This window comes from Mastomys coucha, unplaced genomic scaffold, assembly GCF_008632895.1.
Source record: "Mastomys coucha isolate ucsf_1 unplaced genomic scaffold, UCSF_Mcou_1 pScaffold22, whole genome shotgun sequence".
In the NCBI taxonomy this organism is placed as follows: domain Eukaryota; kingdom Metazoa; phylum Chordata; class Mammalia; order Rodentia; family Muridae; genus Mastomys; species Mastomys coucha.
In genome coordinates this window covers 168,690,869-168,713,976 of record NW_022196905.1, presented here as the reverse complement: position 1 = coordinate 168,713,976, position 23,108 = coordinate 168,690,869, and the positions used below count along the sequence as shown (strand labels likewise).

The 23,108-nt window shown below is 46.0% G+C and overlaps 1 protein-coding gene across 3 annotated transcripts; it reads left to right on the top strand.

Moving 5' to 3' along the window:
- The first annotated feature begins 6,545 nt into the window (after positions 1 to 6,545).
- Positions 6,546 to 12,008, top strand: Got1l1 (glutamic-oxaloacetic transaminase 1 like 1). 3 transcript variants are annotated; one of them, XM_031342757.1, is made up of 9 exons: positions 6,546 to 6,725; positions 8,261 to 8,442; positions 8,815 to 8,926; positions 9,177 to 9,286; positions 9,765 to 9,857; positions 9,952 to 10,102; positions 10,905 to 11,070; positions 11,394 to 11,536; positions 11,785 to 12,008. In XM_031342757.1, the coding sequence occupies exons 1-9, from the start codon at positions 6,611 to 6,613 to the stop codon at positions 11,952 to 11,954; spliced, it is 1,242 nt and encodes a 413-aa protein (XP_031198617.1). In that variant the 5' UTR covers positions 6,546 to 6,610; the 3' UTR covers positions 11,955 to 12,008. The 3 variants fall into 3 exon arrangements, with proteins under 3 accessions (XP_031198617.1, XP_031198620.1, XP_031198619.1); XM_031342760.1 differs by having other exon boundaries at positions 6,611 to 6,725; positions 8,250 to 8,442; XM_031342759.1 differs by having other exon boundaries at positions 6,616 to 6,725; positions 8,223 to 8,442.
- Positions 12,009 to 23,108: the final 11,100 nt, after the last annotated feature.

Here is a 23,108-nt window from a genome sequence, read left to right as displayed (position 1 = left end):
TCCTTCCCCTTCCGGGGCTTTTCCCTATGTTCAAGCCTCAGGAGGGCAGAGGGGACGGCGCAGAAAGCACAGTGTGGTGGACTGAGAAATGTGGGCTCTCTCTAGCATCCCTACGACCTCCGCCAAGAGCTGCTTCCAAGAGTGACAGCCGGGGCCGCCTACGCCCGGGTCCACCCTAGTCACCTGTGTCCCCAGCTGCCTCAGGCGAGTCTAGACTTCCGAAGGTTGCAAAGCTCATAGCCGCCCCAGCCTGCGCGCCCAGCAGAGGAGCTTCGGGGAACCACAGGTTCCCCTCTTTACCAACAAGGGCGCTCTCAGCCTGAGCTGGCCGTGGCTCAGCTGAGGTTTGTGGAGGGAGTGAATGGTCAGCCCCTACTCAGCGGATCTCCCTGTGGCCTTTGTGTACAGTATATAAAAGGTTGTGGCGGGAAGGAGATGACGGGGAGTGGAACAAGAGGGTGGGGAGGAGTGGGAGTGGAGAGAGGAGTAAGACCTCTTCCAGAGGTACTGGGTTCGGTTTCCAGAATTCCCGTGGCAGCTCTCAATTATTCACCTTCTCTTCTGGCTGCCCCAGGCACCAGGCACGAGGTATGCACAAATAGATACAGGTAAAAACATCCAAATACAGGAAGGGAGGGAAGAAAGGAGGGAGGGGGAGGAAAAAGAGAAAAAAAAAGAAAAGGAAAGAAAATAAGAGAAAAGGAAAGGAAAGGAAAGGAAAGAAAAGAAAAGAAAAGAAGAGAAAAGAACCCACAAAGCACTGTTTGAGGCCAGTCTGGTTTGCATAGCAAGTTCCAAGCCAGCCCAGCCACATACTGAGACCCTGGCGAAGGAAGGAAGGAAGGAAAGAAGGAAGAAAGGAAGGAAAGAAGGAAGGAAGGAAGGAAGGAGTGAGTAAAAAAATAAAAAGCTAAGTTGGAGCACGAAGCACTTTCCGGATGTGCAGCCTCTTGTATGTCACTGAATGGGTCTCGATGTCTTCTCTTCCTTCACATTGTAATATAGGAAGTTCTCATGTATTTATTTATTTGTCTTTCAAGAACAAGAGCTGTTGTTTTGTATTATTAAAACAACATCTAAGTCTATGTAGCAGAGAACGACTAGCAACTTCAAAAATTCTTCTCCGTCCACCTCCAGAGAGCTAGAATAGCAGGCTTTTGTAGTGGTAACTGGTTCATGCAGTACTCAGAATTTGAACCTCATTGTGTGCTAGGCAAGCACTCCATCACTGAGCTACATACCCAGGCCTGTGCTTCTAATTTATCTCTTTTGAGACAAATTCTCTTCTAACCCAATCACAGGCTTATGGCACCACACCAAACCCAACCCACATTTTTAATATATTGGTATTAGTCTGCTCAGACTTCTGATATGAAATGACACAGGTTTTTTTCATTTTGTTTCACCGTACCACCGTGAAGGCACCAGAGTCATCTGATTTTGTTTATCCTTTAATATTCACACAGGTTCCAAATACACAGTGTGGGAAACAAGAGGCCATTTGAGCATTAATAAAACTTATTTAAAAAAAAAAAAAAAAAGCTCTGGTTTAGAAAATTCTGCTCCAGAGCAGGCATGTCAACACACACCAGCACTGGTGGGGTGGGCGTGGGAGACTTGACAGTTACAGCATGAGACACTTAGCAGTATCTGGTCTTAAAATGCAAAAAGAAAGGATGAGGAAGAATTTTTTTTTTTTTTTGAAGCTTACCATCTGTCCTACCACTGAGAAAGCAAGGCTTTGTTTCCAGAATTCTCATAAATATTTCAAAGGTTAAGATAACCAATTAAGATGATTGTGATAGTGGTGTTCCTGAATTGGTATTTACTGTGCCAGGTAACCCTGCCAAGGCCATAGGAAGAAGGTCTCCCTCTAGCATTTATTCACTGAGCAGGATGCTCCCATGTCCTCTCCCTCCTGCATCGCCACCTGCACCTGTGCCTAACCTGCACCTGTGCCTACACCTGCACCTGCACTTGCGCCTACACCTGAGCCTGTGCCTGCCCCTGGAGAATCAGCTTCCAAGAAATACTAGATAACAGGCTTCCAGATAGTTCAAGAACCCAGCCGTAGGTGTTAGATGTCTGAGACAGGGTAGAAAGACAGAAGGCAAAAAGAGACCAGACTGAGCAGGCAGGACTGTTTATTTCAAAATCGCAAGGGACAGACACTCTTCTGCAGGAACACGATGTCTGCAGGAAGGGGATACTTGGAGCTTATATGGGAAGTATGGGGAATGGAAAGTTTACTGCAAATTGCTGGGGCTAAGTGCCTGCCTGCAGTTTCTCTCCCTGAACTTATTTGTCCAGACAAGGCTGTTTTATCTTTAGAAACTGTCTTGCCCATTATCAGCATGCAGGTGATAGAGGGTACCCTGCATTTGGCAATGGCAGTGAGGGGTAGGAGATGGAGTTTCAATATAGGGACGGGGGATTTCAGCAAGCCTTAGGGGAATGGAAAATTCACTGGTCAGAGTCTGGAAGAGTTTGTTCACAGTTTTTTCCAACAGTCAGGCCACACTACTCCACTGTGTGTCTTCCCAGATGAAGCCCAAATGTAATAGAACAGAATTCCTCACACGACTTTGGAGGATTGTAGGTCCCGTGCAGACATCTTGAACCCTCTGACAGGTGAGTCAGCTCTTCATGGTCAGTGGTGCCTCTCTCCAAATGTGTGAGCTCCTCTGCCAGGAATTCACCTGCTTTTCTTTAGAACTCTCAACTTAATATTCTTCAACATTTAGATGAGACCATTGAATAGGAAATCTACATGTATAACTTAACATTTAAAAGGTGGGGCTGGAGACCTGGAGAGATGTCTCCATGGTTAAGAATGCTGGCTGTTCCCCTAGAGGAACCTGGTTTGAATCCCAACACTCACTTGGCAGCCCTACAACCTTCTATAACTACAATTCCAGGTGATCCAATGCCCTCTTATGGTCTCCATGAGTACTATATACTAAAAAAAAAAAAAAAAATCTTAAGATGAAGGTGGAGCTGGCCATGGTGGTAAACATCTGTAATTCTACCTATTCAAAAAAACTGAGGCAGGAGGATAAAAGTTTGAAGCCAGCTTGGGTAACTTAGCAAGACCCCTGTCTCAAAAGAGAATTGTAAGGATTCATGATTTGCCAAAGAATGACACCCCAGACTCAAATAGTATGTGAACGCAAAGAGTGTTTTATTCTATAGAAGTCAGCATGCTGGGGTCTCCCAGTACCAAGATAGACAACCAAGTGAGCTCGCAGGTCTGATTTAAAACACATTAGGGGATTCTGGGGTAGGTGGCCTTTACCTTACTCCATCTCTAGGGACATTCTTTTACTGGGGCATGGGGGCTGGAAACTGCTGCAGATTGTCCTTGCCGCAGGCCAGGTTGGTGGGGCTGCTTCTGCTGGCAGGGCAATTTCTGACTAGCTACCTGAAAGGGGCAGGGGGGAGGGTTCTAGTAACTGACTTGCTTGGGCTTGCCCAGACTTGCCCAATTCTTAGGCCTACTCTTCTAAACTGCCAATTTGAAGCCTGTCATGAAGCCAGCCTCGCTTTCTCAGAATAAAAAGTGCTGGAGATGTAGCTCAGTAATAAAGGGCTGTGACCCAGTACGGTGAGGAGAAAAGCAAATACCAACTAATGCATAGTAAACGGAGGTCAGCCGTCTTGCCCTCCATCAAACATCCATTCTACTTTCTCTGCAGAGGCTCCTCCTGTATCCTCCAAACAAATCCACATATATGCAAATATATCTTTTCTCTCCCATTCCAAAATGCCTCCTTACTTTTCTCTACACTCAGTAATGTTAGCATTCTGCAATACCCAGATATGCTCCTCCCCACAGTTACCTGGCAACAGGTAACTACTATAAAAGGGGCTGCTTGCCCCCTCCTCTCTCTCTTATACTCTCTTGCTTCTCTCGCCCTCTTGGGCTCTTCCCTTCCCCCTTTCCTTCCTCCTCTCTCCATGTGTTCATGGCCAGACTCTACTTCTCTACTCTCTCTCTCTCTCTCTCTCTCTCTCTCTCTCTCTCTCTCTCTCTCTCTCTCTGCCTTTCTCTGCCTCTAATAACCTCTTAACTCCCCTCCCCATGCCCTGAATAAACTCTATTCTATACTATGGAATACTATACTGTCCTATAGTGGCTGGTCCCTCGGGGGGAAGGGATGCCTCAGCATGGGCCGGCTGAGACATCCCCTTCCCCCTACCTCACCACACACCCCATAGAACGAACATATTCCTTTCTCTTTTTATCTTTTTATAAACACATCAAGTATTTCCCTGGTTTTTATTTAATGTGTCTTGGGGTTTTCCCACTTTGGTACATTTAGGACTGCCCACATCAGCTGGCATAGAATTCCATTGTATAGCTATTTGCTATTCATATAAGCATGTCTCTACTATTGGCATTCAGTTTTATGTTGGTGTTGCACATAAAGCTGCAGAGTAGATCCCAAAAATGTGTACGCATGCTCTGTGTTTGATTCTGCTCTCATTCCCAGAGCTAGCTGGGGCACAGAGCTGATCCACCCAGAATTGTCCACCCAAGAGAACGACTGAAAATAAAGCAGGAACCTAATAAAAACTGCAGCTAGAGTCAGACACATCCTGGCCTGTCCATTGTGGAGCAGTTAAGTTTTCTTCTGTTTTCCCCATCCCTTCCCTTCTCTTTCTTGCTCCAGCCCCACTCACTCTGGCCCCAACTCATTCGCTCTGGCCCCAACTCGCTCTGGCCCATAGTAACCTATTATTATTATTATTATTATTATTATTATTATTATTATTATTATTATTATTATTATTATTATTATTGGTGGTGGTGATAGGTTATTATTGTTGTTGCTGTTATTATTATTATTATTATTATTATTATTATTATTATTATTAGTTTCTCATTACAGATGGTTGTGAACCACAATGTGGTTGCTGGGATTTGAACTCATGACCTCCAGAAGAGCAGCCAGTGCTCAACGCTTGAGTTTTCTTTCCCTTTCAGTTACCTCCTCAAACTCAGTTGAGATTTTTTTAAAAAATAACTAGTTTTATGTATATCAGTGTTTTGCCTGCTCTTATATATGTGCACTTACGTGCATGCATAGTACCCATGGAAGTCAGAATACGGTGTCAAGTCACTGGAGTTATAGATGATGGTAGACCATACCATGTGGGTTCTGGGAATCAAGCCTGGGTCTTCTGTAAGAGCAATAAGTGCTCTTAACTGCTGAGCCATCTCTCCAGTCCCCATTGCACATTTTTATTGGTGAACCTTTTAAGGATCTCACAGCTAAAATGTTAGGTGAAGAAAACATAGTGTGATTGACGTGTCCTGGGGTGAAAGGCAGAGGCCACCACCACATGGCTGGTAGTTTGGTGCTGTGATAAAGACCATGAGCAAAAGGAACTCGGGGAGGAAAAGGGTTTTTTGGCTCACTCCGGCCCAAAGATGTACTTATTATTATACGTAAGTACACTGTAACTGTCTTCAGAAGAGGGCGTCAGCTGTCATTATAGGTGGTTGTGAGCCACCAGGTGGTTGCTGGCATTTGAACTCGGGACCTTTGGAAGGACAGTCAGTGCTCTTACCCGCTGAGCCATCTCGCCAGCCCCAAAATTCTGCTTTCTTACACAATCCAGGACCACTGGCCCAGGAATGGCACCTCCAAAAAGTGGGCTGGCCCCTCCCACATCAGTCATCATCAAGAAACTGCCACAGAGATCCCCTTACAACCCTAATTACTGGCCAACCTCAGGGAGAGGTTTCCTCAAGCATTTCCCTCCTCCTGGAGGATTTGTATCAACTTGACAGAAAACAAAGTAGCACAAAGTCCTATCTCGTGCAGGTACCTTATGGTTGCTGGGACTTTGAGAGTTCAATGACCATGTCACATCATGCCGGGAGTCAGTCATCTCAACCATCCCTGTCCCTCTAGCTGTTACATTCTTTCCCTAATTTCTGGGATGTTCCCCGCCGAGCTTTGGCGTGGATGATACAAACAGCCCACGGAATATTCCACAGTCACCTAGTCCCCATACATTGACCAATCACATCTCTGCAGTCCCTGCTGGCTGCCCTCCCTTAACATCCACCTTAAACTTGTATAAAACTGTTTCTTGATAAACTCAGGGTTTGCTTCCTAAAAAATGAAACCGCGTGGGAGAAAAAGAGAATACTTGCATTAAAGTGTGACTTGAGCACTTGCTCAAACCCTGTGCAAAATGGGAGTCAACAATAACGCTTGATTGACACTGCTGTGTGCTGTGGGGTGTTCGCTTCTGTTGGGGGAGCCCTACCTAGCTCACCGGCCGCCATCTTTGTCCTGCTTTCTAGAGACCGACTTTATTTCAGTTAGATGGCTCAGGAGTTAGAGACAGCAATGAGTCGGGAGAAAGTGCTCGGAACCACATGTCCTTTTTCACTCTTCCCTGTTGCTTACTCTCCCTGGGGACTCTCCTCCAGGGCCATGGAATGTTCCTGTGCCCCCTAAACATTGCTACCCTGGAGACTGGGAGTCCTGAGGTTCTGTTGCTCTGACAACTCACAGCCCATAGCCTGGTGCATCAGTGCTGCCAAGGTTCTAGAAGAAAGGCCTGAAGTTATTGGCACCGTACGTGCTCAACTATGACCAGTCTTTCTGTGTTCAGGGATGTACCCATAGCCCAGAAGCTAGAAGGCAGCTTACTAAAGACCTACAGACAAGATGACTATTCTAGCAAGATGTTCCTGGCCTACAAAGGTAGGAGACAGTCATTTTAGGGTTTAAGATTTTCTACCTTTCAACTGGCTGTATGTGGGCATTGTCCCCAGTAGAGGGTTGAAGAATAGCCCGGGTCTCTGCTGTTGGAAAGGTTTTAGTTTATTAACAGAACTGCCCAGCACGGAGATCAGTGAATATCCCGAGTCACCCCGTACCCTGTCTGGGGACTTCTGGGAGCTCGGGAGGGGCCAGGTTTTCTCCCTCCTCTCAACCCCCACCTTTTTTAAATCCACTATTGCTTCCTCTCTTGCTCCTCCCAGTTCTCGGTGGTGTTTTGTTTTGTTTACAGTCCTATGCAAATCAGGCTGGCCTTGAACTCAGCGCTATAGCTGAAAATGACCTTGAGCAGCTTCTGGTCCTGCCTCCACCTCCCAAGGACTGGAGACACCACCACACCTTGCTTCTCTCTCGTTCTTTCAGGGGTTTCTGTTTGTTTGTGTGTTTGTTTTATTTTGTTTGAGTTTTTTTTTTTAATCGTGTGTGTGTGTGTGTGTGTGTGTGTGTGTGTGTGTGTGTGTGTGTGTGTGTGAGAGAGAGAGAGAGAGAGAGAGAGAGAGAGGAGTATGCGTGTGTACGTCCATGCAAGTGTTTGAGACGGTAGCCAAGAGGCATTGATTTCTCCACAGAGCTGGACTTACACTTGGTTCTGAGCTGCCTGGTGAAAATGCTGAGAACTGACTTGAGCTCTCTTCAAGAGCAGTGTGTGCTCTTAACCACTGGACCACCTCCCCTGTGGCTGCTCTCACTCATGAGTCAAGAAATTAAGCTCTCTGAGGGGATGTGGCTCACATTACAGAGGGCTTGCATAGCCTTCCTGAAGGCCCTGCGTTCAATTCCCTATCACATAAATGAGGCATGGCACATGCCTGTAATCTCATCCCCCTGAGAGGATGATCCGATGTTCAAAGGCACTCAAAGCTACAATAGCAAGTTCAGGAAGTCTGGGGTGCTAGCTACTAGAGGGTAAGAAAAGATGACAAAGAGACAGAGAGAGAGAGAGAGACAGAGAGAAAGAGAGAGACAGAGACAGAGACAGACAGAGAGAAAGAGAGAGACAGAGAGAGAGAGAGACAGAGAGAGAGAGAAAATGTAAACTTTAACCTTTAAAACACAGAAGCAGTTTCAGCTGGCTTTGTTATTATTGTTGTTTTGGGGGGTGGGTTGGGTTTGGTTTTTTTTGGTTTTGAGACATTATCTTGCTTACATCTCAGGCTAGCCTGAAACTCACAATGTACCAGGTTTGCCACCACCCATCCCCCACCCCCCAGTGCTGAGGTGACAAGTATGGGCTTGACTTAGCTGTGAGTTTTGCTGGTGGTTGTGTTTTGTTTTGAAACAGTCACTAACAGCTCATTGTTTTCTGAAAAGAATGAATCAAGAAAGAGGGGAGGGAGAAAAAAAAGTAAACTTTCACAGGCTACTTTAGAAAAGCACCAAGAAACACAGGCCAGACTTGTGGTTTGGTGGGCTGCCCAGGCCAGGTATCCAGGGCTCCCTTTGAAGTCTCTCCACAGTCTGCATGACCGAAGAAGGCCATCCCTGGGTTTCTGTCGTGGTGCACAAGACCCGCCTGCAGATTGCAGAGGACCCCTCTCTGAACTATGAGTACTTGCCCCTGGTGGGCCTGAAATCGTTCATCCAGTCCTCTCTGGAACTCCTCTTCGGAAAGTACAGCCAAGCCATTGCAGAGAAAAGGGTGAGACCCACAGAGATACAGGGTTTCGTGACCTTCAAATCCACAAGGGATCATATAGGGGGCTCCACCTTGACAGAGGCAGTTCCCAAGACTCTGAAAGTCCCTAGCCTTTTGTACTGAAGAGCAAAGCTGGGATCCAAAACCAAGTCCTCATTCAGTCACTAACTTGCACCTACTCATGCTGTTGATTTGGAAACTATAAATAGGTCATTTCAATATAAAAGGGGGGTGAGGGTTGACTGGAATGCTCCTAATGTATAAGACTTTCAGTTCAACACCAACACCAAAGATAAGACAAAATTCTAGTCTGGGGTGTGCTGGTCTAACCACTGCTTCTTTCAAATATTCTCTCCACATATTGCTTGCTCACAGGTAGGGGGTGTGCACATCGTTGGTGAGAGTGGAGCCTTCCAGCTTGGGGCTCAATTCCTCAAGATGTGGCGTAAGAATTTGAAAATCGTTTGTATCGTCTCATGTCAAAAAGGTGAGTGTTACCCAGGTCAAGGACAGCAGAAGACCCTACACCCTGTTCCCAATTCCTGTCCTGCGTGTAATCTCTACTCTTACCCTCATTTTCTATCAAGAGAAAAATGGCAGCTATGCCAAGCTAGGTCCAACCCTTTCTTGTTATTGTCCCACTGTCTGTCAATAATCCTCACCCCACACTCTGGTATCCCTGCCTTCGTTTCTCCATTTTCATGGACCCCAGCTGGTGGGGGTCTCTGTTCCCACAGAACAGTATGGACTCATCTTCCAGGACATGGGCTTTACAGTTTATGAGTACTCCATCTGGAATTCCAATGATCTCTGCTCAGACCCCAGCATGTTTGTAGAAGTTCTACAGGTAGAGCCTCCCAACCCCCCACTGGGAATCTCCTCCCAGACCTCATTTATGGCCTCATCTCCCCCACCCAACACACACACACATATACACACAAACACACACACACACACTCACACACACTCACATACACACACACTCGGGACCCCTGCTGGGTTTGGATTTGCCAGGCTTTTTTTTTTTAAGATTTATTTATTTATTATGTATAAATACACTGTAGCTGTCTTCAGACACATCAGAAGAGGGCATCGGATTCCATTACGGATGGCTGTGAGCCACCATGTAGTTGCTGGGATTTGAACTCGGGACCTATGGAAGAACAGTCAGTGCTCTTAACTTCTGAGCCATCTCTCCAGCCTTCTTTGCCAGGCTTTTTAGTGAGAACAAACCCAAGAGATTGTTTGTACTCTAAATGCCCCGTGTCACTCACCTCTGCATGGTAGAGGTGGTACCTTGCTAAGACGATTAACTTCTCCTGCAGCATATCCCAGTCAGCAGTGTCCTTGTGATTGGGAACATCATTGACTGCAGGTTCACACAGAATCAGTGGACAAAACTGTTATCCATCATTAAGGTGAACACAGCTTCCTGCCACCAGTCCCCTCTTTCCCCATCTGCCTCATCACCCTATGGGCCTCATGCTTTTTAATCTCTTCCCTCTCTTTCAGAGCAAGCAGATATTCCCATTCTTTGACATTCCCTGTCAAGGTTTAGTCACTGGTGACCTTGTGGAAGATACCAGAATCTTACAGTACTTTGTGTCTCTAGGCTTCGAGTTCTTCTGCAGCCAATCTCTGTCCAAGAATTTTGGCATTTATGGTATGTCATGGGCAGAAGGATAAGAGAAACAGGGAACAGAATTGAAGCCATACTTATCATGCAAGTGATGTTTGGTTTGTTTTTAGTAAGCTTATAAATAATGGGTTTCTTATAATGTTCTCTGTCTCCTCTCTCTCTCTCTCTCTCTCTCTCTCTCTCTCTCTCTTTCTCACACACACACATACACACACACACACACACAGAGACAGAGAAAGAGTACACACTGGACACAGTACCTTCCTCATATTTTCCCTGCTGCCGTCCCATATCCCTCCTCCAAAGGATAAATATTTTTGACATCACCTATCCCCTGTAAGGAGCCTAGTACTCCGGAGAAACCACAGAAGAGGCAGTTAAGAAGAGCAGTGAGCTAGGAGTCGGTCTCTGTGACTAAGCCCAGCTACTTACCCACACCTATTGGAGTTAAAATTCCACCCTCTCCCGCCTCTGCCCACCTTGGCTGGAAGATGAGGAGAAGGCACTCAACTGTCGGGTTTTTTTTGGTTTTTTTGAGACAGGGTTTCTCTGTATAGCTCTGGCTGTCTCGGAACTCACTCTGTAGACCATGCTGGCCTCGACTCAACAGTCTTTTGAACTCTTCCCTCCTTGCACACCCTTGCTTACGGATACTCTTTCTACCAGAGGAGGTTTGGGTAACATTTGGGGCCAAATACCACCTTGTGTGGGCCGAGCTGATGGCTCCGCAGGTTAGCCCTTTCTCCTCAAGGTCGAAAGGGAAGGCTGTAGGTGAGATTCTGCACAGGAGAAGGCTGAGGGTGACACTGTCTTCTCGTTGCTGCAGATGAAGGAGTGGGGACCCTAGTTGTGGCAGCCCTTAGCAACCAGCACCTGCTGTGTGTCCTCTCCCAGCTGATGGGTTATGTCCAGGCCCTGTGGGGAAACCCTCCCGCCACTGGTGCTCGAATAATCACCTCCATCCTCTGCAACCCTGCTCTGTTTGGAGAATGGTAAAGGTGGGAGGGTCTGGGCGGAAGAGGGTAGGGAGGGCATTTAGTTATTAGGAACAGGACTCCTGGTAGTCCCCAATGACCTAACTCTCTCAGACAATCAATAGTGACACAGCCTTTAACATACAGGCCTTTCAGAGATGTTTAAGACCCAAAGGTCAGCAGAATCAAACCTCCTTCCCACTACGGGCATCACAGAAACCAGGTTCCACCTGTGTGATTCCAGACATGTGTCCCACTGTGGAAAGGTGGGAAAGCGGAGGAGAGGAGCTAGAAGGACAAGTAGGCCTTTGCAGTCCAATTTCTTGCTCTCTGCTTGGCAGGAGGCATAGTCTAAAAGGTGTTATGGAGAACATCATGCTGATCAAGGAGAAAGTGAAGGAGAAGCTCCGGCTCCTGGGGACCCCTGGGTCGTGGGATCATATCACCCGACAGAGCGGGACCCATGGTTATCTGGGACTCAATTGTAAGTTCTAGAACAGGGAGACTTTCCCCTTCATGACCTTTCTTAACACTGTCTTAACACCGAGCTGCATGGACTAGTGGAGCAGTCCCCAGCTTTGCTTGGGGCCTTCCTCACATCCTTGGAGAAGTGGGGCTGCCTTAGAGACCTTGATAGGACTCCCCCCCTCCCCCCCCACACAAATGCATCTTATCCTATATATTTCTTCCCCCTGGGCTTGAGACGAATTCTGAGTTCTGTGACTGTCACAGCTCAACAGGTGGAGTTCCTGGTCAAGAAGAAACATATCTACTTGCCCAAGACCAGCCGGATCAACTTCACCTGCATCAATGCCAAGAATATAGACTACATCACTCAGAGCATCCACGAGGCCGTGATGCTAACAGAGGCTGAGAGGGTGTCTTCCCAAAACTGCCCCTGACTGAAATGAAAGCTTTATGTCATCTTTGAAAATAAAAATCCCGAAGGAACTAGTCACTGCTATGCTCTCCTTTTCTGTGCAATGTGCTGGCCTCAGTAGGTCGGTGGACTTCAGGGCAACACGTGCTGAGCGTACGTGGAGCTCTAGATTCCAACCCCAGGAGATTGGGATGGGGTGGGGTGGGGTAGGGGTAGTGTAAGAACAGTTAACCTCATAGGACGTGGTTTAGTTCCTAGCCGTGTGGCCGATAACTAAGCAAACAGAAGTTGGTAGGTATTGAGTGGTGCATGTGTGTGTGCAGTTGAAACATTCACCTGCTGTTTCTTCTAGAAACACAAGCTACGTTGTGCTCAAGTCGTTCCCTAGTACATCAATCATGCTTGAGAAATCAAAAAGCTGGCCTAAAATTCATGTGTAAACACCTCAAATTTGCCAGAATAAATTTGAAAGAGATCTCGAAGGTAAGAGCTTGTCTTAGTTACGGCTCTACTGCTGTGAAGAGACACCAAGAGGACTTATAAAAGAAAGCATTTAATTGAAGGCTTGCTTACAGGTTTAGAGGGTGTGTTCATGATAATCATGGCAAGGAGCATAGCAGCAGGCAGGCATGGGGCTAGAGCAGTAGCTGAGAGCTTACATCCTGATCCACAGACAGGAGAAAGAGACAGAAAAATAGGGGCTGGCACAGACTTTTGAAATCTCAAAATCCACACCCACTGACACACCTCCAACAAGACCATGTATCCTGATCCTTCCTAAATAGTCCACCAACTGAGAACCAAACATTCAAATTATTGGCTTCTGGGGGCCATTCTCGTTCAGATCCCAACTCAAATCACAATGGCCAATGCTACCTAATTTCAAGTGCTATAAGTTAACAATTATCAAGGTCTTGTGAGATAAAAACCAAGATAATGAAACAGAACAGCGTCCAAAAAGTCATTTCTATTTATGAATAACTGACTTCTTACAAAGATATAGGAGCAACACAACGAACTATGCTACAAAAATCAGATTGGAAGGGATAGGAGGAGGAAGAAAGCTAAAGAGGACTCTTGGAAATGAGTGTGGGTGTATCAGAGAGAGGCCAGAGACCCACATCTCCCTGGAGCTACAGTTACACATGATCATAAGCCACCCAAAGTGGGTATGGGGGGGCCCACCCAACTGGGGCCCTCTGCAAGAGCACTACATGAGGATAACTGCTGAGCCAGTTCTCTGGATCCCAGAGGGTTGTTTTCTGAAGTCACTATTAAAAGAAAAACAGGAAAGGCCAAAGAAAGGAATATTTGCAAATTATATACTTGATAAAGGCCTTGTATTCAGAATATGTTAATAACTATGAACTCAGAAATAACAAAATGAACATGACTTTTTTTTTTTTTTCAAAAATGCATTTTTGTTTGTTTTGTAGCATTGGCTGGCACGGAACTGCTATGTAGACCAGGCTGGCCTCAAACTCTCAGAGATCATCCTGTCTTTGTCTCCTAACTGCTAGGATTAAAAGCATGTAGCACCATACCCAGTATAATATTGCACTTTTAAATGAGCAAAAGACTGGTTGTCTTGGATGGTGAGGAGAGTTTGGGGGCAAGGAACAGGGAGAGATTACTAATGGACACAAGGAAGCTTTGGAGAAAGGTGACAGATATGACCATTAACTGGATGGTAGTAAATAACTCCCAGATGCACACATACATCAAAACTCATCCGATCGCTGGGAGGTGGTGGCACACGCCTTTAATCCTAGCACTTGGGAGGCAGAGGCAGGCGGATTTCTGAGTTTGAGGCCAGCCTGGTCTACAAAGTGAGCTCCAGGACAGAGAAACCCTGTCTCAGAAAGAAAAAAAAAAAAAAACCCTCATCCGCAGACTTTAAACATGAGCAGTTTATTGCATGTCAAACTATCCCTCAGTTTTTGCCAATTATGATGGTGTATGTCTGTAACCCTAGCATTTGGGAGGCTGAGGCAGGAGGACTGCAAGCTCAAAGTCAGCCAAAGCTGGTGGGCACAATGTTTTTGTGCACTGGGTAAAGATTATCCTTGTATTATTCAAATGCTGATTTCTCTTTTCCCGCATCTAGTTGCAATCCAGACAGGGCACTGTAACACTTATACAAAGAATCTCCTGATTCAAGTTTGTGTAAACATCACTTCCCATTTGTTCTCTGACTTGTCAATAAAAGCTGATCAGCCAATAGCTGGCCAGAAGAGAGAATAACACTGGGCTTCCACCAGGGATGGAAAGAGAGAAAGAGGAGAAAGTGGGGATTTGCCATGAGGAAGGGGTCCTGAAGATATCATGAGAAAACACCTGAAGCCCAGAGAGTCAGACCAATACTAAAATGCAAGTAACTTGGGGGTTTTGGCTGGAAGGAAGCCAGATTAGCTTAGAGGATTAGACTAGATCAATAACTGCCCAGGTATTGTGCTTGTGAAGCACAGGTAAAGCTTGATTAAATAAATATAGTATTCTCGGGCTGGAGAGGTGGCTCAGTGGTTAAGAGCACCGACTGCTCTTCCAAAGGTCCTGAGTTCAATTCCCAGCAACTACATGGTGGCTCACAACCATCTGTAATGGGATCTGATGCCCTCTTCTGATGTGTCTGAAGACAGCTACAGTGTACCCATACACATAAAATAAATAAATAAATTACACACACGTGCACATGCACACACACTCTCTGTCTCATTTGAGAGCTAGCCAGGGATAGGGAAATACTTGCTGGTGCACACCTTTAATCCCAGCACTTGAGAGGCAGAGGCAAGTGGATTTCTGAGTTTGAGGCCAGCCTGGTCTACAGAGTGAGTTCCAGGACAGCCAGGGCTATACAGAGAAACCCTGTCTCGAAAAAAAAAAGAACTCTCAACCCTCATGAAGGCCTCAGCAGTCCTAGTTGACTGGATCTGATCTATAAAGATCAAAGTGTTAACTGGACAGCACTGAGATGGTTGGTCCAGGGAGTGGCACTACTTGAGGTGTGACCTTGTTGGAGTAGGTGTGTCACTGTGGGTGTGGTCTTTAAGACCCTCTTCTTAGCTGCCTGGAAGCTAGTATTCTGCTGGCAGCCTTCAGATGAAGATGTAGAACTCTCTGCTCTTCCTGTACCATGCCTGCCTGTATGTTGCCATGTTCCTGTCTTGATGATAATGGACTGAACTTCTGAACCTACAAGCCAGCCTCAATTAAATGTTGTCCTTATAAGAGTTGCCTTGGTCATGGTATCTGTTCACAGCAGTAAAACCCTAACTAAGACAGAAGTTGGTACCAGTGACTGGGGTATTGCTGTGATAGGCTTGACTGTGCTTTTGTTTGGAAGAATGTGGATTTGGGGACTTTGGATTTGGAAAGCAGTGGAATGCTTTAAGTGGGGCTTAAAGAGCTATCCTAATTAGGAATATAAAAGTTGTGAGTGATTTGAACTGTGTGGACTTGGCTTAAGAGCTTTCAATGGAGAAGAATTTCAGAATGTGGCCTAGAGACTGTTTTTGTAGTATTTTGATGAAGAACATGTCTGCATTTTGCCCTTGTCTGAAGAGTCAGCCTGAGGCTAAGGTGAAGAGACTCAGGTTAATCGCACTGACAAAGTCTCAGAAATGCCCATTATAAGCTGTGTTCTATGGGTAAGTTTCATGAAGAGCGTTTTGAATAAGCATAGAAAGCTTAGAAAGGAAAAATATAAAAATATATGGATCGAGTATTAAAGGAGTACCTACCAGGAAATGCAATGGAGGTGAATCCCGTATTGAAGGATATTAAATTGAATTAAGGGAGTGGTGACCTTGGGGCAAGATCCCATCCAGCAAAGTTTAAGTCCAGGCTTGGCAGAACCAGCCTAATCCCAGACAGCAAAAACAAGCAGGTCTCTCAGTTCAAGGCCAACCTAGAACAGAGCAAGCTCTAGGAGAAGAAAAACTTAAATCCAGGCTTGGCAGATCACATCTTTAATCCCATTGCTTAAGAGACAGGCATGCAGATCTCTGAGGTTAAAGTCAGTCTACAGAGCAAGTTCCAGGACAGTCAATCTTAGGCAGTGAAGGAGTTGGAAAACAGAAAGCTGTAATAATGTAATTGAACAAGGGGGCCAGGTTCCAGCTCCTGCAAGCAGTAGAACTCAGCAGCTTCAGTTATGTGGCTCTGGCTTTAGAGTGAAAAATAGAAGGGACTACTGGGACAATTGATGCTGGTTAGCTGGAGCTAAGAAATTAGTGATTAAGAAGAGACCAGCATCCCTGATGTGAAATCTTCTGGGAACTGTTTTCTGAGAGCACAAAAGAAGCTGTGTCCCAGAGATAGCCAAGGTTGTACCTCGTGCTGCAGCTGTACTTGGTAATGTGTAAGAATCACCCAGGTGGTACTGGTTTTGAAGGCATGAAGGGTTATGGAGAACAGCTGAGGCCTGGCAATGTGACAGGCCATGAAAGGCCATGAGTAAAGGGGCGGCCTCAGTTACAGTTGACAGACCAGGACTGAAGGAGTCATGCAAAGGATTTGAGGCATGGCACCATAAATAGAGTCTATGAGAGGCTATTGGTGAAGTCTAGTCGCCGCGAAAGACCCCAGTGTATTGGAGATGCCAGTAGTATGGAATGAACACCAAGAACAGTGGCCTGAGCTGATCTACTCCACTGAGTGCTGCAGAGGGCAGAGCTGGAGAAGTGACACCAGGCCTTTGGAGGAGCCCAGAGGATCATGTGTGGATCCTAGACATTGAAACAAGAAACTGTAACATTGAAGTTCCAGATGCCAGAGCCATGGGCTATCCACTGAGGAATGCTGCTAACAGGGAGTGGAACCAGCCCAAGAGAAAGAAGTTGTTGCAGTCAACAAAGATGAAAAAGGAGTTGGAGATCTGAAAACTGCTTTGATATCAGATATGGAGATGCAGACTTTGGAGTTTGGCCAGTTGGTTTCCTGTCTTGCTTTGGGAACTACAGTTAAGTGATTGGATGAATCTCAAAAGAGACTTTGAACTTTTAACACTGTTGAAACTGTTGTAAACTATGGAGGCTTTGAAAGTTAAACTAAATGTACTTTCTTATTATGCTATGTTTAGTTAGGTATAGCCCTATAGATTCATGTTTTTGAACTAGCCTATGGGGGCCAGGAAGTAGAATGTGATGGTTTATATATGCTTGGCCCAGGGAGTGGCACTATTTGGAAGTGTGGCCCTGTTGGAGTAGGTGTGTCACTGTGGGTGTGGGCTTTAAGACCCTCTTCCTAGCTGCCTGGAAGCCTCCAGATGAAGATGTAGAACTCTCTGCTCCTCCTGTACCATGCCTGTCTGGATGTTGCCATGTTTCCTCCTTGATGATCATGGACCAAACCTTTGAACCTGTAAGCTAGCCCAAATTAAATATTCTCCTTTTAAGAGTTGCTTTGGTCATGGTGTCTGTTCACAGCAGTAAAACCTTAACTAAGACAAACACCTTCTTGTGGCAGCCCAGACATAATGTTGTTTGAGGGGGAAAGAATGTTATTTTTGCCTGCTGGCTGTTCTTCTTGCTGGTGACTACGTCTAGTCTGCTGCTGCTACTGCTGCTACCACCCTTCACTGACAATGAAATCCAGCTTCTTTGGCCTTCCAAAGTAAGCTGAAGATCAGTGGCTCTCCAGGAATTCGCCAGGCCTACAGCACCACATCGGAATGGCTGAGGCATTGTTAAACTTGAGATGCCCAAGAGAAAGACCAGTTCCACAATTTTTTAGCCCAATTTAAGCAAGCTTTAATTAAATACTGATCAGGATGATAAACTCTGGCCAGGGAAATTCCAAAGAATATTCCTAAGAAATGAAGACAAGTGACATTTTCCAGAGTCTTAAAAGGGCAAAACCGTAAAGCTGTATTTCCCATCAGGTTCAAACAGGGCAAAGCAAATATCCTGATGAGCTTCCTACCTGTGTTCCTCCTCCTTACATCCAGTCAGGCACCGAGTGTACATTCTGATGTATTTTCTACCTACATGCCTCCTGCCTACACCTGACCAGGCATAGCACAGTCTCGTCAAACAAACATTTAGGGGAGTAAAAACTTGTGGCTTCGGGCTGGAGAGATGGCTCAGCCATTAAGAGCACTGACTGATCCTCCAGAAGTCCTGAGTTCAACTCCCAGAAACCACATGGTGGCTCACAACCATCTGTAATGAGATCTGATGTCCTCTTTTGGTGTGTCTGAATATGCTGATATACATAAAATAAATAAATAAATAAATCTTTAAAGAAACAAAACCAAAAAACTTGTGGCTTCTTTTCTCCTGTAAACAATATCCTCTAGCATCTCAGGAAGTCCTTGGGCAGGGGGTTTAGGCACAGTAATTAAAACTTAAAACATAACTTTGGTTCTCACAGCATCCAGCCTGTAGCTACTTCTGTAGCCTGGCTTCTCCTGTGTGCAGGCAGCCATTGTTAGATTCCCTAGCCCATACTATGCTAACCTTTCTAATAAATCCCCTTTGTAACATATATTCATTCCATTAGTTCTTTTCCTTCAGAGAACCCTGACTAATACAGGCAGTGTGGTCAGACTCTAAGTCCCTGCTCTTCACTCAATACGATCGTGCTTCTAGAAGGCAGCTTGAAAAGGTGGAAGATGTAATTCAGCTGGTAGAGAACTTAGTTAGCATGCACCAGCACAGCACAGAGTAAGGATGCTGTAGCTGCATGCTGGAAAAGTTGGAGGCTAGTCAGAGATAAGACAGCCTGTCTAAGAGTGAGTGCATGCGTGCATCATGCATGTGTGCATGTGTGCATGCGTGTGCATGTGCGTGTGTGTGTGTTACAACAATGGTTGTAAGGCATCACAGCCCAGCAGCTTGCGTTCTTCCAATGAAAATGAGTTTCCTATGTATAAGATTCTGTAATTAAATTAGCTTTACTTAATTTTCTTACAATTTGTTTTTTAAAGGAAAGCCAAGTGATTTGGAAAGTGTGCTTAGGAGTGAGATGATCGGGTTCAAATCTATGTTCTGTCTTGATCTGTGGAACACTAGAGAAGTTACCTACACTAAGTGTCTAATATTTCCTTTGTAAAATTAGGACAAAATACTCTTTTTTAAAAAAAGATTTATTTTATTTATTTTATGTGCATGAGTACACTGTAGCTGTACAGATGGCCGTGAACCATCATGTGCGTGGCTGCTGGGAACTGAACTCAGGACCTCTGATGGCCCGCTCGCTCCAGCCCAGCTTGCTCCAGCGTAATTTACTGCAGCTGTCTTCAAATGCACCAGAAGAGGGCGTCAGATCTCATTACGGGTGGTTGTGAGCCACCATGTGGTTGCTGGGATCCGAACTCAGGACCTTCGGAAGAGCAGTCAGTGCTCTTACACGGTGAGCCATCTCGCCAGCCCGACAAGATACTCTTGTATGTTTGGGTGGGGTGGGTAAGTTCATATGTAAGATCCACTTACACAGAGAGTCTGACTCGTAGTTAGTACTTGAGGGGTTAGCAGGAGTCTTCTAGAAAGTTCCAGCATCACTAGTCTCCAGGAAGGAATACAGGAAGACACCAGGGCCAGGATGCATTCCAGAAAACATTTGAGTAGCCTTCTCATTTCTCCAATTTCCAACGAATGTCTGCAATACTGGGGTTTGTTTTTTATTTTGTGATATAGGGTCTTGCTACATAGTCAGGCTAGCCTTGAACTTCCAATCTTCATCCTTCAACCTGCTCGGTGCTAAGATGCTGGGTGTGCGCCATGGTTCTTCCTGGTGTGTTTGCAGTTAGACCATTTCCTTCTTCCTAGCTCTTAGCTCGTTTCATTTTTGCGATGTCCTCCATACTCTTGGATTTCCTCCGACACACATGAAGCAAGTGGTACTACTGTAGGACACCATGTCACTCACAGCCCTGGATTCTTCCAGAAAGAAGCGTGAGACAAAGGAAAACCCCAGATGTGTATCTCCAAGGAGGGCTGGTGGTTCTTAGCCTCTCTGGCCCGTCTTAGCTAGGGTTTCTACTGCTGAGACAAAATGCCACGATCCTGTCCTCCCCAGAAAAGCAAATTGGAGAAGAAAAGGTTGATTTGGCTCACACTCCTACAACACTGCTCATCATAGAAGGAAGTCAGGACAGGAACTCAAAACAGGGCAGAAACCTGGAGGCAGGAGCTGATGCACAGGCCACGGAGGGGTGCTGCTTACTGACTCAATTCCCATGGCTTGCTCAGCCCGCTTTCTTATAGAACTCAGGATCTCCAGCCCAGAGATGGTACTCCTCACAATGAGCTGGGCCCTTCCCCATTGATCACTAATTGAGAAAATGCCTTACAGCTGGATCTCAGGGAGGCATTTCCTCACCTGAGGCTCCTTTCTCTCAGACAACACTGACTTGTATCAAGTTGACAAAAAACCCAGCCGGTACAGGACCTAAGGTAAGAACCTATGACCCTAGAAAAAAAACATTCTGACATACACATAAAATGTCTATGAAATGTCAGAAGCTCTCAGACCCCATGAGCTCCACCTGGTATTTCCTCAGAGTCTGAGGGACCCTGGCAGCACAGATACCATTGTCAGTATCTTCCCAAACAGTCACCCCAGAGTCACAGCAGCAGGGAGACAACCCTCTACTTCCCTCCCCTGGGCCTTCACTTGAGCTGGAGGTACCAATACCAGGAAATAACCAATGCCGGAAGAAAGGCTAGAACACCACAGGCAATCAGTCACAGCTTAAACCCAGCCCTCAGGCAGTGGAGAAGCTGGGAAGCCGGAGGTTCTGAGCTTCCAGAAGCTTCAGGGTTTCAGTAAATCCCCATTAGGAGTCACTGGCAGTAGCTGTGACTGGGAATCACAGTGGCTGGGGAATCTGGCTGTGAGAAGGTAGCTCAGATGTGTTTCTAAGACTATCATGAGCACTGCTTTGAAGACTGGCTGCCCAAGTTTGTGTGCATGTCGCCAAGATGAATGAAAAAAATAAAAATAAAAAGGAAAGGGTCTGGCTGCTCCTGGGTATGCCGGAGGGGAGTGTTATTGAGATAAAAGAGAGAGCATAGCCAGAGGCAGGGACCTCTGGGACTATCCAGAATGGACATGCCCCAGAGCAATGAGGGAAGAGGGGAAGGGAGAGGAGGGAGGGGAACCACGTGCAACAGCCAAGAGAGCAAAAGATAAAAAAAGGTGGGGTAGGGCAGGTAACCAAAATGGCTGCATCAGAGTTCAGGGTTGGAGGGCAGGGTATGCCAGGCATATCAGTGTAACAGGTAGGGACTGAAGGATGCTGGGAGAACCTGGGAGTCAGGTCTATTTTGATAGGCATGTCCCAGGGTTTGAGACTTAACATAAAACACTTCCCTTTGAGATGGTGTCTCACTATGCAAGCTGTTCTGGAATTCACTGTGTCTGGGCTGACCTCAAAGCCAAGATCCTACTGCCTACACCTCCAGAGGACTTGTAATGTTTGGCCTTTGGCAGCATAGAGACCCTGTCTCAGAAAATACCCTTCCTCCTTCCCTCCCTCCCTCCCTCCCTTCCTTCCTGGTGTCTGTGTGTACACTCTTGTTGTGGATATGCAGAAGGCAGAGGACAACTTGCCAGAGTCAGTTCTCCCCTTTTGTTATATGGGGCCTGGAGATCAAACTTAGATCATCAGGCTAGGCAGCGGGCACCTCTACCTGCTGAACCACCTCACCAGCCTACTGGGATGTAGTTGGCACAGCTCTTGCCTACTAGGCACAGTGTCCTATGTTCCCTCCCTAGCACCAAAACAAAACAGAAAACAGCAACAACAAAACCCACAGGCATAGGGACACATACCTTATCATTCCAGCACTCAGAAGTTCAAGGGATCAAGAAGTTCCGCAGCCACACAGAAAGTTAGAGGCTAGCCTAGGCTACAGAAGGCCAGGTCTCAAAGAGAAAGTGGGAGATGAAGGGGAAGTTTCTAGACAATAACTCCTCTAGATCTTTTAGGGTCTGTCACTACAGGAAGGAGTTAGTGGCAGCATTTTGGTCTGTGAGCTGTACCATCAGCAACAAGTTGACAGTGGGATATCCACTGTGGTCCAGCTGGTGGAAGGAACATAGAGTTATGGGAAATCGGTGGGCTTTGTTGGAGGGGGTTACAATGGCCCACTGGTTTGTCTGTCTTCCTTCCCTCTGCTTGCCTTTTTTTTTTTTCTCTTCATTCTCAAACTTAGTCTAAGAGGATTTCCCTGGTCATCAAATTTTGAGACAGCAGGTGGCGATGTTCAGCAAACTTGGGCACTAGCAAGAAACGTGAACTTTGAACTTGAGAATTGGTCACCTATAGTCTGCTAACCACCTCCTTTTATGACTACAGCCAAATATGGTGCTGGACGTAGGACTTTTCTTCCTTGTTAAGCTTTGCAGAGCTCCTCAGTGGGTCAGAGGACAGAATGTAGCTGGGATCTGAGATCATGAGAATGTGAGAGAGAGAGAGAGAGTGTGTGTGTGTGTGTGTGTGTGTGTCTGTGTGTGTGTGTGTGTGTGAAATCGGCATTGCCGATTTCAAATGCCTTTGGAATACAGTTGTGTGTGTGTGTGAGTGTGTGTGTATGTATGTATGAGTGTATGTGTGTGTGAGTGTGTGTGTATGTGTGCGCGTGTATGTGTGAGTGTATGAGTGTGTGTGTGTGTATGTGTCAGTGTGTGAGTATGTGTGTATATGTGTGTGTATGTGTGTGTGTGCCAGTTTCAAACACCTTTGGAATGCAGTTCTGCTGAAGTGCTGGGTGGAGGCCACTGAAGTCTTTCTGGAGAGGTGAAGAAATTCAGAGGTGTCCCCATGCTGCTTCTGCTGAGCACACAGCACCCTCAGTAGCTCTGCCAGCTCCTCATGGTTCTGAGTTTGGTACCTTTCCTCAAAAAGCTGAGTTTAGGATGGGTGGTGATGGCATCCATCTTTATTCCAGCACTCAGGATGCAGAGGCAGCTGGATCTCTGAGTTAAAGGCTAGCCTGCTCTACAGAAAGAGTTCTGGGACAGCCAAGGCTACAAAGAGGAAGCCCTAGTTTTGATCCTCAAAACTGTCAAAAAACAAAACAAAAACAGAGGGAGCTGAAACTCTGCAGTAAAACATAATCTTGATTTTATATTTGTTAAAAATATTTCTTATTTTTAAAACACTTTTATTTCATGGGGGTATGATTTGCATGTGCTACCACATGAGTATGAAAACATGAGAACAACTTAT